The 16,656-nt window shown below is 46.9% G+C and overlaps 1 protein-coding gene across 1 annotated transcript in view; it reads right to left on the reverse strand.

Annotated features, from left to right (window-relative positions):
• Positions 1 to 16,656, reverse strand: part of LOC143288981 (mitochondrial intermediate peptidase-like) — a 37,172-nt gene that overhangs the window by 2,644 nt on the left and 17,872 nt on the right. Inside the window, exons 13-19 of the mRNA XM_076597703.1 lie at positions 15,871 to 15,948; positions 12,594 to 12,798; positions 9,824 to 9,894; positions 4,833 to 4,931; positions 3,704 to 3,841; positions 1,755 to 1,876; positions 518 to 591 (exon numbers count right to left, since the gene is read on the reverse strand). Coding sequence (XP_076453818.1) covers positions 518 to 591; positions 1,755 to 1,876; positions 3,704 to 3,841; positions 4,833 to 4,931; positions 9,824 to 9,894; positions 12,594 to 12,798; positions 15,871 to 15,948 — 787 coding nt within the window. The remainder of the gene's footprint in view (positions 1 to 517; positions 592 to 1,754; positions 1,877 to 3,703; positions 3,842 to 4,832; positions 4,932 to 9,823; positions 9,895 to 12,593; positions 12,799 to 15,870; positions 15,949 to 16,656) is intronic.

Consider the following 16,656-nt stretch of genomic DNA (forward strand, 5'->3'; position numbering starts at 1 on the left):
GCGTTTGAACAAACCCATACATGCTGCACCACATCTGCTAAGCAGATGCCTGACCAGCAGCGTAACCCAACGCACTTAGTCAGGCCTCGAGGAGAAAAAAAAAGTGCATAAACAAATAAACGGATATATCATTAAATTAACGAATAAATAACTAAATAAACAAGTAAATAAAAAAATACATAAATAAACGAATAACATAAAACGTAAGCACATAGATGATGAAATAGATTAAAATGCAGGAAAGAACCCCCCCCCCCCCCGGCAAAAAAACAACAACCCTCTACAGTATCAGTATCAGTAACTCAAGGAGGTGTCACTGCGTTCAGACAAATCCATACACGCTACACCACATCTGCTAAGCAGATGCCTGACCAGCAGCGTAACCCAACACGCTTAGTCAGGCCTTGAGAAACATGCAGCACACTAATCATCCGATCACGGTTCTCTCTTCTCAAACTCTGACCCGCCCCATGAACGTGTCGCACTAACCACTCGGCCACGGTTTCTCCCTACTTACCTTCCACCAGCAGGGATGGATGTATGCCTCCGCCGTGTTGCAGCATCTCTTCACGATAGCGCTGGCCCATGCTCCTGTGACACAGAAACAACACGGTGTGTTAATTATGTGTGGTGGCAGCTCCTGTGACACAGAAACAACACGGTGTGTTAATAATGTAGTGGCAGCTCCTGTGACACAGAAACAACATGGTGTGTTAGCTGTGTGTGGTGGCACCTCCTGTGACACAGAAACAACACGGTGTGTTAATTATGTGGTGGCAGCTCCTGCGACACAGAAACAACACGGTGTGTTAGCTGTGTGTGGTGGCAGCTCCTGCGACACAGAAACAACACGGTGTGTTAATTATGTGGTGGCAGCTCCTGTGACACAGAAACAACACGGTGTGTTAGCTGTGTGTGGTGGCAGCTCCTGTGACACAGAAACAACACGGTGTGTTAGCTGTGTGTGGTGGCAGCTTCTGTGACACAGAAACAACATGGTGTGTTAATTATGTGGTGGCAGCTCCTGTGACACAGAAACAACACAGTGTGTTAATTATGTGGTGGCAGCTCCTGCAACACAGAAACAACACGGTGTGTTAATAATGTAGTGGCAGCTCCTGTGACACAGAAACAACACGGTGTGTTACCTGTGTGTGGTGGCAGCTCCTGCGACACAGAAACAACACGGTGTGTTAGCTGTGTGTGGTGGCAGCTCCTGCGACACAGAAACAACACGGTGTGTTAGCTGTGTGTGGTGGCAGCTCCTGCGACACAGAAACAACACGGTGTGTTAGCTGTGTGTGGTGGCAGCTCCTGCGACACAGAAACAACACGGTGCGTTGGTTTGCGTGGTGACAGCCCAGGATTATTCATGCAGAGATGCCAACCCCTTTCAGGTGTTTGTAGAAACAATCAGGCAATTTGGAGAGAACATTTTGAATCTGGAAGGAGCGCTCGGACTCTGACATGCTGGGGTATGTTCTTGTTTCCATAACCCACCAAACGCTGACATGGATTACAGGATCTTTAACGTGCGTAACGTGCTTGCGTATTACACACACGAAGGGGGGTTCAGGCACAAGCAGGTCTGCACGTTACGTTCAACCTGGGAGACTGGACAAAATCTCCACCCTTTACCCACCAGGCGCCGTTACCCAGGGACCTTCAGATTGGAAGTCCAACGCTTTAACCACTCGGCTACTGCACCCGTCCCTCACAGCCCATGACCGCAGAAGAAAGACGACCATTCTCACCTGCTGAAAGGGTCCTCTCTGAAACAGGAGTGCCAGAGCCTCGCAGCCACGGCGCGGGAAATGAGGTAGGCGTAGTACCGCGCCCCATAGCCCACCAGATGGCCGAACCGAAGCTGCCAGGCCTGTAAACAACACACAAGACACAGTGTAGCAAGCACATTTCCACAACTATATCATCATCATAAGCATATTTCCATCACAGCACTCCAATATAGAAGCACGTTAAATCCTTAATCCATAACTATATCATCATCTTCAGCACATTTCCATCACGGCACTCCAATATAGCAGCACGTTAAATCCTTAATCCATAACTATATCATCATCATAAGCACATTTCCATCACGGCACTCCAATATAGCAGCACGTTAAATCCTTAATCCATACCTGTATCATCATCTTCAGCACATTTCCGTAGCTCCTAAATCTGCAACTATACTATCACCTTGTGACACTTTTGTGTAGCTACAACTAGTGATACAAATGTGTCTTTTAACTCCAAAAGAATAACTACGCAACATTTGCAAATCTAATCATCTTACTTACAGCTAAAATGACTTTTTTGCCTCCTTTGAGCATTTTACAAAAATTAAAAGCTGATTTTGGAGACAAATATTTTTTAGGAACAAATCTATTTCGTAACTGATCATAACTGGGACATTCCATTATAAAATGAAACTCATCACCAATCACAGACATGTTACAAACACAGACACACACCTACAATACACATACACATACACAGACACGCACACACACACCACTCACCGTATTCTGGACATACGGAACACTGGAACACACACACACACACACACACACACACACACACACACACATCACTCACCGTATCCTGGACATACGGAACACTGGAACACACACACACACTCACACACACATATACACACACACACACACACCACTCACCGTATTCTGGACATACGGAACACTGGAACACACACACACACACACACCACTCACCGTATTCTGGACATACGGAACACTGGAACACACACACACACACACACACACACCACTCACCGTATTCTGGACATACGGAACACTGGAACACACACACACACACACACACACACACACACACACACACACACCACTCACCGTATTCTGGACATACGGAACACTGGAACACACACACACACACACACACATATACACACACACACACACACACACCACTCACCGTATTCTGGACATACGGAACACTGGAACACACACACACACACACACACACACACCACTCACCATATTCTGCACATACGGAACACTGGAACACACACACACACACACACACACACCACTCACCGTATTCTGGACATACGGAACATTGGAACACACAACACACACACACACACCACTCACCGTATTCTGCAGATACGGAACACTGGAACACACACACACACACACACACACACACCACTCACCGTATTCTGGACATACGGAACATTGGAACACAAAACACACACACACACACCACTCACCGTATTCTGCACATACGGAACACTGGAACACACACACACACGCACACCACTCACCGTATTCTGCACATACGGAACACTGGAACACACAACACACACACACACCACTCACCGTATTCTGCACATACGGAACACTGGAACACACACACACACACCACTCACCGTATTCTGGACATACGGAACACTGGAACACACACACACACACCACTCACGGTATTCTGGACATACGGAGCACTGGAACACACACACACACACACACACACACACGCACACCACTCACCGTATTCTGGACATACGGAACACTGGAACACACACACACACACACACCACTCACCGTATTCTGCACATACGGAACATTGGAACACACAACACACACACACACACACACCACTCACCGTATTCTGCACATACGGAACATTGGAACACACAACACACACACACACACACACCACTCACCGTATTCTGGACATACGGAACACTGGAATAGCGCTGCTGTACGTCGGCCAGAATGGAAGTGGTGGAGGGGCCCGGTAAGGGATGCGACCCATGATAAACCTGATCCAGAGCCGAGTAAAACGTCTGCTGCTGTAGATCCTGCAGAATTGATTGTTCATTGTTTATTGTTGCTTATAGTCCAGCCGACTGCAAAGGGCCATATCAGGACTGTCAAACCATACAAATGCTCAACCGCATCAACACAAAAATTGCACACACACACACACACAAACCCACACAACAACTATAAGATATACCTACAAAACACAGCTCATGACATATTATCCTAACCATTTAGCTCCTTAAGGCAAATAAGATCAGGCCATGCTGAGGACGCCAGCCATTCCGCTTAATTTATCATCCCCAAAAGACTCAGTCTGTGACTTACTGTCAATTACAACAGCAGCAAAAAAAAAAATGTTAAGCGGAGTAATTTACAGTGTTATAGTGTGCAAGCAGTGTCACCCCCCACCACCCACACTCTGTCCCCCTTCGCCCCCACCCCCCTCCTCCTTATCTCCCTTCCCGCTCCGTCCAAAGTCCAGTCTCTGAGGTCGCGCCGACACCGCGCCACCCTCCCTCCTTCCACCCTCCCGCACCCCCACTCCCTAGTCGGCCCCTCTTTGGTCAGCGACGCCGCGTCGCCCGCCCCCAGCTGTAGGAACACGTGCAGTCATGTGATGTCTGCCACAGTCCCCGTGCTGTTCTACAGTAAAACACCTCATAAAAGCCACTCCATGTGGTCCTGTTTTGGTGCGAGGAGAGCGTGAACCTTCCCACCCCCCTACCACCTCCTTACAACTTGGCGTCGCCGACAGGATCAACAGGTGAGGTGTTTTACTCTAGAACAGCACGGGGACTGTGGCAGACATCACATAACTGCACGTGTTCCTACAGCTGGGGCGGGTGATGCGGCGTCGCTACTCATTCGGTGGGTTGTGGCAGCAGTAAAAAGACGTTGAGCAGAACACATATACTGTCAAACGCAGTCAGAGAAACTCATTCTGTGGGTCGTGGCAGCAGTAAAAAGACGTTGAGCAGAACGCATGTACCGTCAAGCACATTCAGAGAAACTCCTTCAGTGACTCACAGTAGCGGTGAAGAGATGTTTGGCAGCGCACATGTCGTTGACCACAAACTCTGGAAGAGGTTCCCCTGTCTTGTAGTGCCGAGCAAAAGAGGAAATCACCTGTGACATGGATCAGACCTTGTTTCGTCATTAACAAATAGTAAAGAGTGGTAACTCTCTCCATTCACAAGGTACACAACTTCAAGTCAGTGCTGCTTACGCTACCGATTCAGCTAGCACACAGGTAAATAAAAGGTACATTGGAACAAACCCAGACACTTCCTCAAAAAAGGAAACGCCGGGCCTGTCCTTATACCGATCATTTGACATGTGCACACAGCAGCAAAGACCGAAACAAATTAGCTTTTATTCAAGACTGGCATAGCCTCTTTAATCCTGAACAAGCCACACAGAACACACAGACAATACAGAACACATGGTTGCATTGGTGGTTCTTCAACTGGAAATTAACAAATACTGAGGCCAGGAAATGAAATGATTAACAAATAGCAAAGAGTGGTAACTCTCTCCCTTCACAAGGTACACAACTTCAAGTCAGTGCTGCTTACGCTACCGATTCAGCTAGCACACAGGTAAATAAAAGGTACATTGGAACAAACCCAGGCACTTCCTCAAAAAAGGAAACGCCGGGCCTGTCCTTATACCGATCATTTGACATGTGCACACAGCAGCAAAGACAGAAACAAATTAGCTTTTATTCAAGACTGGCATAGCCTCTTTAATCCTGAACAAGCCACACAGAACGCATGGACAATACAGAACACATGGTTGCCTCGGTGGTTTTTCAACTGGAAATTAACAAATACTGAGGCCAGGAGATGAAATGATTAACAAATAGCAAAGAGTGGTAACTCTCTCCATTCACAAGGTACACAACTTCAAGTCAGTGCTGCTTACGCTAGCACACAGGCCTGTCTAGCATAGCCTCTTTAATCCTGACCAAGCCACACAGAACACAGGGACAATACAAAACAATGTTGCGCACCTTGTGAATGGATAAGAGTTACCACTCTTTGCTATTTGTTAATCATTTCATCTCCTGGCCTCAGTATTTGTTAATTTCCTTGTTCGTCATTAACTAGAATTTTCACCAACACAATGGTCTAATTCTGGCCTGGTGGTAACACAGCCGGCTAGGAAGCAAGAGAATCTGAGCGCACTGCTTTGAATCCCACAGCCGCCAGCATTCTCTCCCCCTCCACTAGACCTTGAGTGGTGGTCTGGACGCTAGTCATTCAGGATGAGACGATAAACTGTGATCCCATGTGCAGCATGCCCTTAGTGCACCAAAAAGAACCCACGGCAACAAAAGGGGTTGTCCCTGGCAAAAATGAAACTGCAGGCAGAAAGAAATAAAAAAAAGAAAAGAAAAAAAAAGGGTGGCGCTCTCAGTGCAGCGATGCGCTCTCCCTGGAGAGAGCTGCCAGAAATACAAAACAATGGGTGGCGCTCTCAGTGCAGCGATGCGCTCTCCCTGGGGAGAGCTGCCAGAAATACAAAACAATGGGTGGCGCTCTGAGTGTAGCGACACGCTCTCCCTGGGGAGAGCTGCCAGAAATACAAAACAATGGGTGGCGCTCTCAGTGTAGTGATGCCCTCTCCCTGGGGAGAGCTGCCAGAAATACAAAACAATGGGTGGTGCTCTCAGTGTAGTGATGCCCTCTCCCTGGGGAGAGCTGCTGCTAGAAATACAAAACAATGGGTGGCGCTCTCAGTGCAGCAATGCGCTCTCCCTGGGGAGAGCTGCTGCCAGAAATGCAAAACAATGGGTGGCGCTCTCAGTGTAGCGACACGCTCTCCCTGGGGAGAGCTGCTAGAAATACAAAACAATGGGTAGTGCTCTCAGTGTAGTGACACGCTCTCCCTGGAGAGAGCTGCCAGAAATACAAAACAATGGGTAGTGCTCTCAGTGTAGTGATGCCCTCTCCCTGGGGAGAGCTGCTAGAAATACAAAACAATGGGTAGTGCTCTCAGTGTAGTGATGCCCTCTCCCTGGGGAGAGCTGCTAGAAATACAAAACAATGGGTAGTGCTCTCAGTGTAGTGATGCCCTCTCCCTGGGGAGAGCTGCCAGAAATACAAAACAATGGGTAGTGCTCTCAGTGTAGTGATGCCCTCTCCCTGGGGAGAGCTGCCAGAAATACAAAACAATGGGTAGTGCTCTCAGTGTAGTGATGCCCTCTCCCTGGGGAGAGCTGCTAGAAATACAAAACAATGGGTAGTGCTCTCAGTGTAGTGATGCCCTCTCCCTGGGGAGAGCTGCTAGAAATAGAAAACAATGGGTAGTGCTCTCAGTGTAGTGATGCCCTCTCCCTGGGGAGAGCTGCTAGAAATACAAAACAATGGGTAGTGCTCTCAGTGTAGTGATGCCCTCTCCCTGGGGAGAGCTGCTAGAAATACAAAACAATGGGTAGTGCTCTCAGTGTAGTGATGCCCTCTCCCTGGGGAGAGCTGCTAGAAATACAAAACAATGGGTAGTGCTCTCAGTGTAGTGATGCCCTCTCCCTGGGGAGAGCTGCTAGAAATACAAAACAATGGGTAGTGCTCTCAGTGTAGTGATGCCCTCTCCCTGGGGAGAGCTGCCAGAAATACAAAACAATGGGTAGTGCTCTCAGTGTAGTGACACGCTCTCCCTGGGGAGAGCTGCTGCTAGAAATACAAAACAATGGGTAGTGCTCTCAGTGTAGTGATGCCCTCTCCCTGGGGAGAGCTGCTAGAAATACAAAACAATGGGTAGTGCTCTCAGTGTAGTGATGCCCTCTCCCTGGGGAGAGCTGCCAGAAATACAAAACAATGGGTAGTGCTCTCAGTGTAGTGACACGCTCTCCCTGGGGAGAGCTGCTGCTAGAAATACAAAACAATGGGTGGTGCTCTCAGTGTAGTGACACGCTCTCCCTGGAGAGAGCTGCTGCTAGAAATACAAAACAATGGGTAGTGCTCTCAGTGTAGTGATGCCCTCTCCCTGGGGAGAGCTGCCAGAAATACAAAACAATGGGTAGTGCTCTCAGTGTAGTGATGCCCTCTCCCTGGGGAGAGCTGCCAGAAATACAAAACAATGGGTAGTGCTCTCAGTGTAGTGATGCCCTCTCCCTGGGGAGAGCTGCCAGAAATACAAAACAATGGGTAGTGCTCTCAGTGTAGTGATGCCCTCTCCCTGGGGAGAGCTGCCAGAAATACAAAACAATGGGTAGTGCTCTCAGTGTAGTGATGCCCTCTCCCTGGGGAGAGCTGCTAGAAATACAAAACAATGGGTAGTGCTCTCAGTGTAGTGATGCCCTCTCCCTGGGGAGAGCTGCTAGAAATACAAAACAATGGGTAGTGCTCTCAGTGTAGTGATGCCCTCTCCCTGGGGAGAGCTGCTAGAAATACAAAACAATGGGTAGTGCTCTCAGTGTAGTGATGCCCTCTCCCTGGGGAGAGCTGCCAGAAATACAAAACAATGGGTAGTGCTCTCAGTGTAGTGATGCCCTCTCCCTGGGGAGAGCTGCCAGAAATACAAAACAATGGGTAGTGCTCTCAGTGTAGTGATGCCCTCTCCCTGGGGAGAGCTGCTAGAAATACAAAACAATGGGTAGTGCTCTCAGTGTAGTGATGCCCTCTCCCTGGGGAGAGCTGCTAGAAATACAAAACAATGGGTAGTGCTCTCAGTGTAGTGATGCCCTCTCCCTGGGGAGAGCTGCTAGAAATACAAAACAATGGGTAGTGCTCTCAGTGTAGTGATGCCCTCTCCCTGGGGAGAGCTGCTAGAAATAGAAAACAATGGGTAGTGCTCTCAGTGTAGTGATGCCCTCTCCCTGGGGAGAGCTGCTAGAAATACAAAACAATGGGTAGTGCTCTCAGTGTAGTGATGCCCTCTCCCTGGGGAGAGCTGCTAGAAATACAAAACAATGGGTAGTGCTCTCAGTGTAGTGATGCCCTCTCCCTGGGGAGAGCTGCTAGAAATAGAAAACAATGGGTAGTGCTCTCAGTGTAGTGATGCCCTCTCCCTGGGGAGAGCTGCTAGAAATACAAAACAATGGGTAGTGCTCTCAGTGTAGTGATGCCCTCTCCCTGGGGAGAGCTGCCAGAAATACAAAACAATGGGTAGTGCTCTCAGTGTAGTGACACGCTCTCCCTGGGGAGAGCTGCTGCTAGAAATACAAAACAATGGGTAGTGCTCTCAGTGTAGTGATGCCCTCTCCCTGGGGAGAGCTGCTAGAAATACAAAACAATGGGTAGTGCTCTCAGTGTAGTGATGCCCTCTCCCTGGGGAGAGCTGCCAGAAATACAAAACAATGGGTAGTGCTCTCAGTGTAGTGACACGCTCTCCCTGGGGAGAGCTGCCAGAAATACAAAACAATGGGTAGTGCTCTCAGTGTAGTGACACGCTCTCCCTGGGGAGAGCTGCTGCTAGAAATACAAAACAATGGGTGGTGCTCTCAGTGTAGTGACACGCTCTCCCTGGAGAGAGCTGCTGCTAGAAATACAAAACAATGGGTAGTGCTCTCAGTGTAGTGATACTATCTGCACCAAAACGTTTGCAAAATAAATAAAATTTCCATGCTTAGCAAAAGAAGTTTCTGTTTGAACAAAAAATGATAATAATGACTGCTCTTGTTGTTGGGTCAGAATATCAGATCAAAGTGCCAAGTTTAGAGAATACAAAAAATATAAATACAACAGTAAATGCTGTTTGCATATAATTAGGCTTCATTTTTTATTTTTTTGTGCCCATCCCAGAGGCACAATATTGTTTTAAACAAGATGACTGGAAAGAACTGAATTTTTCCTATTTTTATGCCAAATTTGGTGTCAACTGACAAAGTAGTTGCAGAGAAAATGTCAATGTTAAAGTTTACCACCGACACACAGACACACACACACACACACACACAGACAACCGAACACCGGGTTAAAACATAGACTCACTTTGTTTACACAAGTGAGTCAAAAAGAAAAAACAAAAAAAAAATCACACACACACACCTCCACTCTTTCTCCCGTGCCTCTTACCCTGGGATCATTGGCGAAAAACTCCATCAGTACCGATGGCACTTCAGCAAAGTCTGTCGAACACCTCGTCCCTGTCAAAAACAGAACAACGTGCTTAACCCCTTTCACCTCCCAATTCTCAATTTCAACAGACATCCAGCTGTCATTGTGGCCAGTCTTTTATTTTCAACTCCTGATGACAACTGGACACAAGACACGGGTTCTGTTATTTGTATTTGTATTTCTCTTTTTATCACAACAGATTTCCCTGTGTGCTCTCTTTATTTATTATTATTATTTTATTATTTTCATTACTACTACCTTTTTTCTTTTTTTTTCTAAATATCATAATTATTATTTATTTATTTATCTATTTATTTATTTATTTATCTTTTCTTTTTTTTTTCTCTCTTTTTCTCAAGGCCTGACTAAGCGCGTTGGGTTACGCTGCTGGTCAGGCATCTGCTTGGCAGATGTGGTGTAGCGTATACGGATTTGTCCGAACGCAGTGACGCCTCCTTGAGCTACTGAAACTGAAACTGAAACTGTGTGCTCTCCTTAGGGAGAGCGCGTCGCTACACTACAGCGCCGCCCATTTTTTTTCGGTATTTTTTCCTGCGTGCAGTTTTATTTGTTTTTCCTACCGAAGTGGATTTTTCTACTGAATTTTGCCAGGAACAACCCTTTTGTTGCCGTGGGTTCTTTTACGTGCGCTAAGTGCATGCTGCACACGGGACCTCGGTTTATCGTCTCATCCTTATGCCTCACAACGGAGATCAGTGTTCCCTTTCACCGAGAGATGACCTTGACCTTTCTGGCCTCTAACCCTGCAGCCCAAGACAATCGTAGAGCAAGTCTCTGGGAAAGATCTTGTTCACAGATTTTATCCTACAACGCCTTGTTCCTATGTCATTTACCAGCAGCTGAGAAAATGCACTCAAAAAACGATGGCGTGAACACGCATGTTATTGATTATTGTGATATTAATGTAGCCGGTGGAAAGGTTTCTTAAATATTTATCTATGATAATTTGGAGTGATGGCCTAGAGGTAACGCGTCCGCCTAGGAAGCGAGAGAATCTGAGCGTGCTGGATCGAATCACGGTTCAGCCACCGATATTTTCTCCCCCTCCACTAGACCTTGAGTGGTGGTCTGGACGCTAGTCATTCGGATGAGACGATAAACCGAGGTCCCGTGTGCAGCATGCACTTAGCGCACGTAAAAGAACCCACGGCAACAAAAGGGTTGTTCCTGGCAAAATTCTGTAGAAAAATCCACATCGATAGGAAAAACAAATAAAACTGCATGCAGGAAAAAATACCAAAAAAAAAAAAAAAAAGGGTGGCGCTGTAGTGTAGCGACGCGCTCTCCCTGGGGAGAACAGCCCGAATTTCACACAGAGAAATCTATTGTGATAAAAAGTAATACAAATATATATATAGCAAAAAACGTTTTCTCTTTTTTTTTTTCCCTCCCTTTTTTCCCGGAGCTCAGAATAGGACATATCAAGTAGAAACAGTGTAGATGTGATGGCATGCCTATATTAAATTGTAGCCGAAGTGTATTTCGTTTTTTGGTTGTTTTTTTTACCAACCCATATAGATATTTTGTTTGGCTGTTAGAATTATATAAGGATGTGTGTGTGTGTGTTTGTGTTTGTGCGTGCGTGCGTGCGTGCGTGCGTGTGTGAGGTAATAGTAACAACTGCATAGAGTTTTAGAAGGCACAAAGTGTTTTTCTTATTAAGCTGATCTAGTAAACAGGGAACTGCGTGTTTGTGTGTGTGTGTGTGTGTGTGTGTGTGTGTGTGAGCATGCCTGCATGTGTGTGCGTGTGTGAGTGGAACACGTTTTTTTTCTTTCTTTCTTTCTGTCTTTCTTTTACTAGTTTTAGGCAGATTAATCAAAGAAGGAAGGGCGCATCATGGCAGTGTGGATCGACTCACCTGCAACGTGCTAGACCTTGTTTTAGGGAAGGAGGGTGGGGGGGGGGCGAGGGGGCGGGGGGGGGGGATCAGTCCTTTTTGTGTGCTTGAAACAGGGTTTTGCTTTTTAAACTGAGAAGTGGGAAAATGACAGCAAGTGTGGAAGGACTCACCTGTGATGTGCTGTGCCGACTCATCTGTGACATGCTGGTGATTGGAACCACTCACCCGCAAGTTGCTGGTAAGTAAAACCGCTCACCTGTGACATGCTGGTACTTGGAACCACTCACCTGTGACATGCCGACCCACCTGTGATATACATACCTACTCACCTGTGACATGCTGACCCACCTGTGACATACATGCCCACTCACCTGTGACATGCTGACCCACCTGTGATATACATGCCCACTCTCCTGTGACATGCCGACCCACCTGTGACATACATACCCACTCAACTGTGACATGCCGACCCACCTGTGACATACACGCCCACTCACCTGTGACATGCCGACCCACCTGTGACATACATGCCCACTCACCTGTGACATACACGCCCACTCACCTGTGACATGCCGACCCACCTGTGACATACATGCCCACTCACCTGTGACATACACGCCCACTCACCTGTGACATACATGCCGATTCACCTGTGACATGCCGACCCACCTGTGACATACATGCCGATTCACCTGTGACACACCAACTCACCTGTGACATACATGCCGACCCACCTGTGACATACATGCCCACTCACCTGTGACACACCAACTCACCTGTGACATGCCGACCCACCTGTGACATACACGCCCACTCACCTGTGACATACACGCCCACTCACCTGTGACACACACGCCCACTCACCCGTGACGTGCTGGTACTTGGTGCGGCCCAGCATGGAGTGCATGGCGTGGCCAAACTCGTGGAACAGGTTCTCCATCATGCCAGGGCTCAGCAGGGTGGGGCTGCTGCCTGCAGGCACCGGCAGGTTCAGGTGCAGCACCACCACGGGCAGCTGGTAGCTGCCGTCCTCGCACTGCCGCCCGCCCCGGATGGTGAAGTGACAGTCCTGTTCAACGCCATCAGTCACACACCCCTTAAGCGTCCTAATTCTGTCGGTTGTGGCGCATCCTACCGTTAGTAATTATTTTGATATGGATACTTATATAGCGCCTATCCTCGGTCGGAGACCAAGCTCTAAGCGCTTTACAAACACGGGGTCATTTACACAACAGGCTGCCTACCTGGGTAGAGCCGACTGACGGCTGCCATTGGGCGCTCATCATTCGTTTCCTGTGTCATTCAATCAGATTTCAGGTACCCACACCTACACACTCAGACAAACGTATAACATTTAACATTTTACGTGTATGACCGTTTTGTTTATTTACCCCATCATGTAGGCAGCCATACTCCGTTTTCAGGGGTGTGCATGCTGGGTATGTTCTTGTTTCCATAACCCACCGAACACTGACATGGATTACAGGATCTTTAATGTGTGTATTTGATCTTCTGCGTGCGTATAGTAATACACATGAAGGGGGTTCAGGCACTGACAGGTCTGCACATATGTTGACCTGGGAGATCGGAAAAATCTCCACCCTTTACCCACCAGGCGCCGTCACCATGATTCGAACCCGGGAACCCTCAGATTGAAAGTCCAACGCTTTAACCACTCCGCTATTGCAGGTGGAGGGTGTCTTGCCCAAGTTACATCCCCACAAAATGATGACTTTTCCGGCATGGTTGACGAGGAGCTCTACATCTCTCAAGTTTTCCACATGGTAAGACTTACACAGCGGTTGTGATAGTCAGTCGTGTCTGACTATGACCATCAGAACAGCAGAGGAGGCAACTGCTGTTCCGACTACCTGGGCTAGAATCTGATCATAGTGGAGAGTGTCTTGCCCCAAGTTACATCCCCACTCTCTTGGCCAAGATGGTTTTAGGACAGTCGGTGTTGGGAATGGTTCCCAAAGGCCATCTAGCACCCCAAGGCTGCAGCACTAAGAGCCAGTGCAATTTTGCTTCAGAGTTTGAGAGTCAATAGTCCTTCACAAAAAGACTAAGCTGTAAATGATTTCCTGTTGCGATGAAGAAACCATTGATAATACAGCTCTCACTTTGATGTTGGCCCAACTGATAGTCGGGACAGCAGTTACCTCCTCTGCTGTTCGGATGGTCCTAGCTGAACATGACTATCATACACACCGTCAATTAGGCTCAATGCTCGGCGTTATCAGAGATTGGCAAAAGCTTACAGTACGGCCAACAGCAAAAAGAGAGCTGTGTGAACCATGGTTTCTCCACTGCATGCAGATCCATTTATGTCTTCGTCTTTTGCAAAGGACTATGACTCTTAAACTAAGAGGCAAGATTGCACTGGCTCTTAGTGCTGCAACTTTGGAGGCTCATTAGCCTTTGGAGAACCACCCCTAATGCCGACTGTTCTAAAACCCTCTTGGCCGAGTGAGTGGGGGTGTAACTTGGACAAGACACACTCCACTATAATCAAATTCTAGCCCAGATAGTCGGGACAGCAGCTGCCTCCTCTGCTGTTCTGATGGTCATAGTTGGACATGTCTGACTATCAAACGCTGTCAACCTAGCTACGTCACTTCTATTCAGAAATACCTGTCCACTGATGCATCTTCTTCGTCTTCTTCTTCTGCGTTTGTGGGCTGCAACTTCCACGTTCACTCGTATGCACACGAGTGGGCTTTTTTAAAATTTAATTAAATTTTTTTTTTTTTTTTTTTGCTGCCACATCATCTGCACCATTTCAGTGGCATTACTCCCACACCACTCATTTAGATTCCCCCATACACAGCCACACCCGGGTTCGTCCGTCGCAGTTCCAGCATCGGCAGTCCACAGGGAACCATCGACGTTAGGTCACCAGGAGGCCACACACCAGAGGAGACCCTGCACTGCTGCTGAGTCACTTCGGTGGTGTTCAGTGGTGCCTGTTCTGTTTTAACGTACTTAGGACACCACCTACTAAGCCCCCTACTAATGGCAATAATGGCTTAGTCGCGGAGCCAGACTGAGTAAGCGTCCCTCCCAGAGTGGGCTTTTACGTGTATGACCGTTTTTAACCCCGCCATATAGGCAACCATACTCCGTTTTCGGGGGTGCTGATGCGTCAACTAAACTCATCACTTCTCTGATTCTCTCTCGCCTTGACTACTTTAACTCCCTCTTGTCTTGATTTTCTTGCTTCATCCATTCGCCCCGTTCAGCACACGCAAAACTCTGCCACCCTACTCTTCCCACAAAGAGAAAACATCTGAGCACATCACTTCTCTCTTGCAATGTCTCTCCTCTGGCTCCCTGTCTCACACCGAAAAAAAAACAGAAGCAGAGTTTACAGGGTTGGATTTTTCATCTGAGAGTCCTATGTACAATCCCTTATTTGCACCTGGTGGAAATTTTTTTTTCTTTTTTCCCCAGTCTCCAAAATCAACATACTCGCAAACCTGCTAGTGCCTTAACCACTTTCATGTGCACACACACACACAGAAGATCAAATATGTTCAAGATCTCATAATCCACGACAACGATCTGTGGGTGTGAAAATATGAAAATGCCCAGCATGCAAACCCCTGTAAACAGAGTATGGCTGCCAATATGTGGAGTGATGGCCTAGAGGTAACGCGTCCACTGAGGAAGCGAGAGAATCTGAGTGCACTGGTTCGAATCACGGCTCAGCCACCGATATTTTCTCCCTCTCCATTTGACCTTGAGTAGTGGTCTGGACGCTAGTCATTTGGATGAGATGATAAACTGAGGTCCCGTGTGCAGCATGCACTTAGCGCACATTAAAGAACCCACGGCAACAAAAGGGTTGTTCCTGGCAAAATTCTGTAGAAAAATCCACTTCGATAGGAAAAACAAATAAAACTGCACGCAGAAAAAAAAAAAAGGGATGGTGCTGTAATGTAGCGATGCGCTCTCCCTGGGGGAGAGCATCCTGAATTTCACACAGAGAAATCTGTCGTGATAAAAAGAGAAATACAAATACAAATACAAAACAAAAATGACTGTCGATACACATGGGCATAAATACATTTGTTGAAATTCTTTTTCTTTTTTTTTCTTTTTTTTTTTCAAATCACACTCAAAACACATGCAAACTAACCTGGTGGGATTTTCCGGGCCGCTCGAAGAAATCGCAGTAGATGTATCCCAGTGTGCCTTCGCTCTCATGCTCCACCGCCTGTCAAGTATTTTAAGTTTCCAAATCAGTTTCGGCTAAGTCTTTTGATGGCATCTAATAAAGAAAGCATTGTAAAGAATTTGTCCCATTTACATATATAAAGCATTTAAGTTAAGATCCATAATGATATCATAATTCCTTTGATGATTGTTTCGCCTTGTGCACTTGCATGTTTAATAATGTTGTATACTGCACCCCTTCACGAGGGGCAATGGCCTATATGAATAAATCATCCGAATCCGAATCCGAATCCACCGCCTGTCAAGACAAGGAACGTCCACAACAACAGTTTCTTATTTCTCTCCTCACTCAGTTATTTATTTATTTATTTATTATTATTTTTTTTGTATGCTTATAGTTGACTTCATCAAGTTTTTGCGCCTTATACATATTATTATTAGTAGTAGTAGTTCTTTTTTTTTTTATGTATTTATCTTTTTTTTCTTTCTTTTTTTTTTCAAGGCCTGACTAAACGCGTTGGGTTACGCTGCTGGTCAGGCATCTGCTTGGCAGATGTGGTGTAGCGGTATACGGATTTTTCCGAACGCAGTGACGCCTCCTTGAGCAACTGAAACTGAAACTCAGCCCTGCCACCACACTACACATCATCAATGGTCATGTCTGAAACACCCACGGCAAATTTCTGTTTAAAAAAAAAAAAAAAAAAAAAAAAAATCTTTTTGATAGTGAAACACTTCCAGACTGAAA

The sequence above is a fragment of the Babylonia areolata genome, chromosome 13 (genome assembly GCF_041734735.1).
Source record: "Babylonia areolata isolate BAREFJ2019XMU chromosome 13, ASM4173473v1, whole genome shotgun sequence".
Lineage (NCBI taxonomy): Eukaryota > Metazoa > Mollusca > Gastropoda > Neogastropoda > Buccinidae > Babylonia > Babylonia areolata.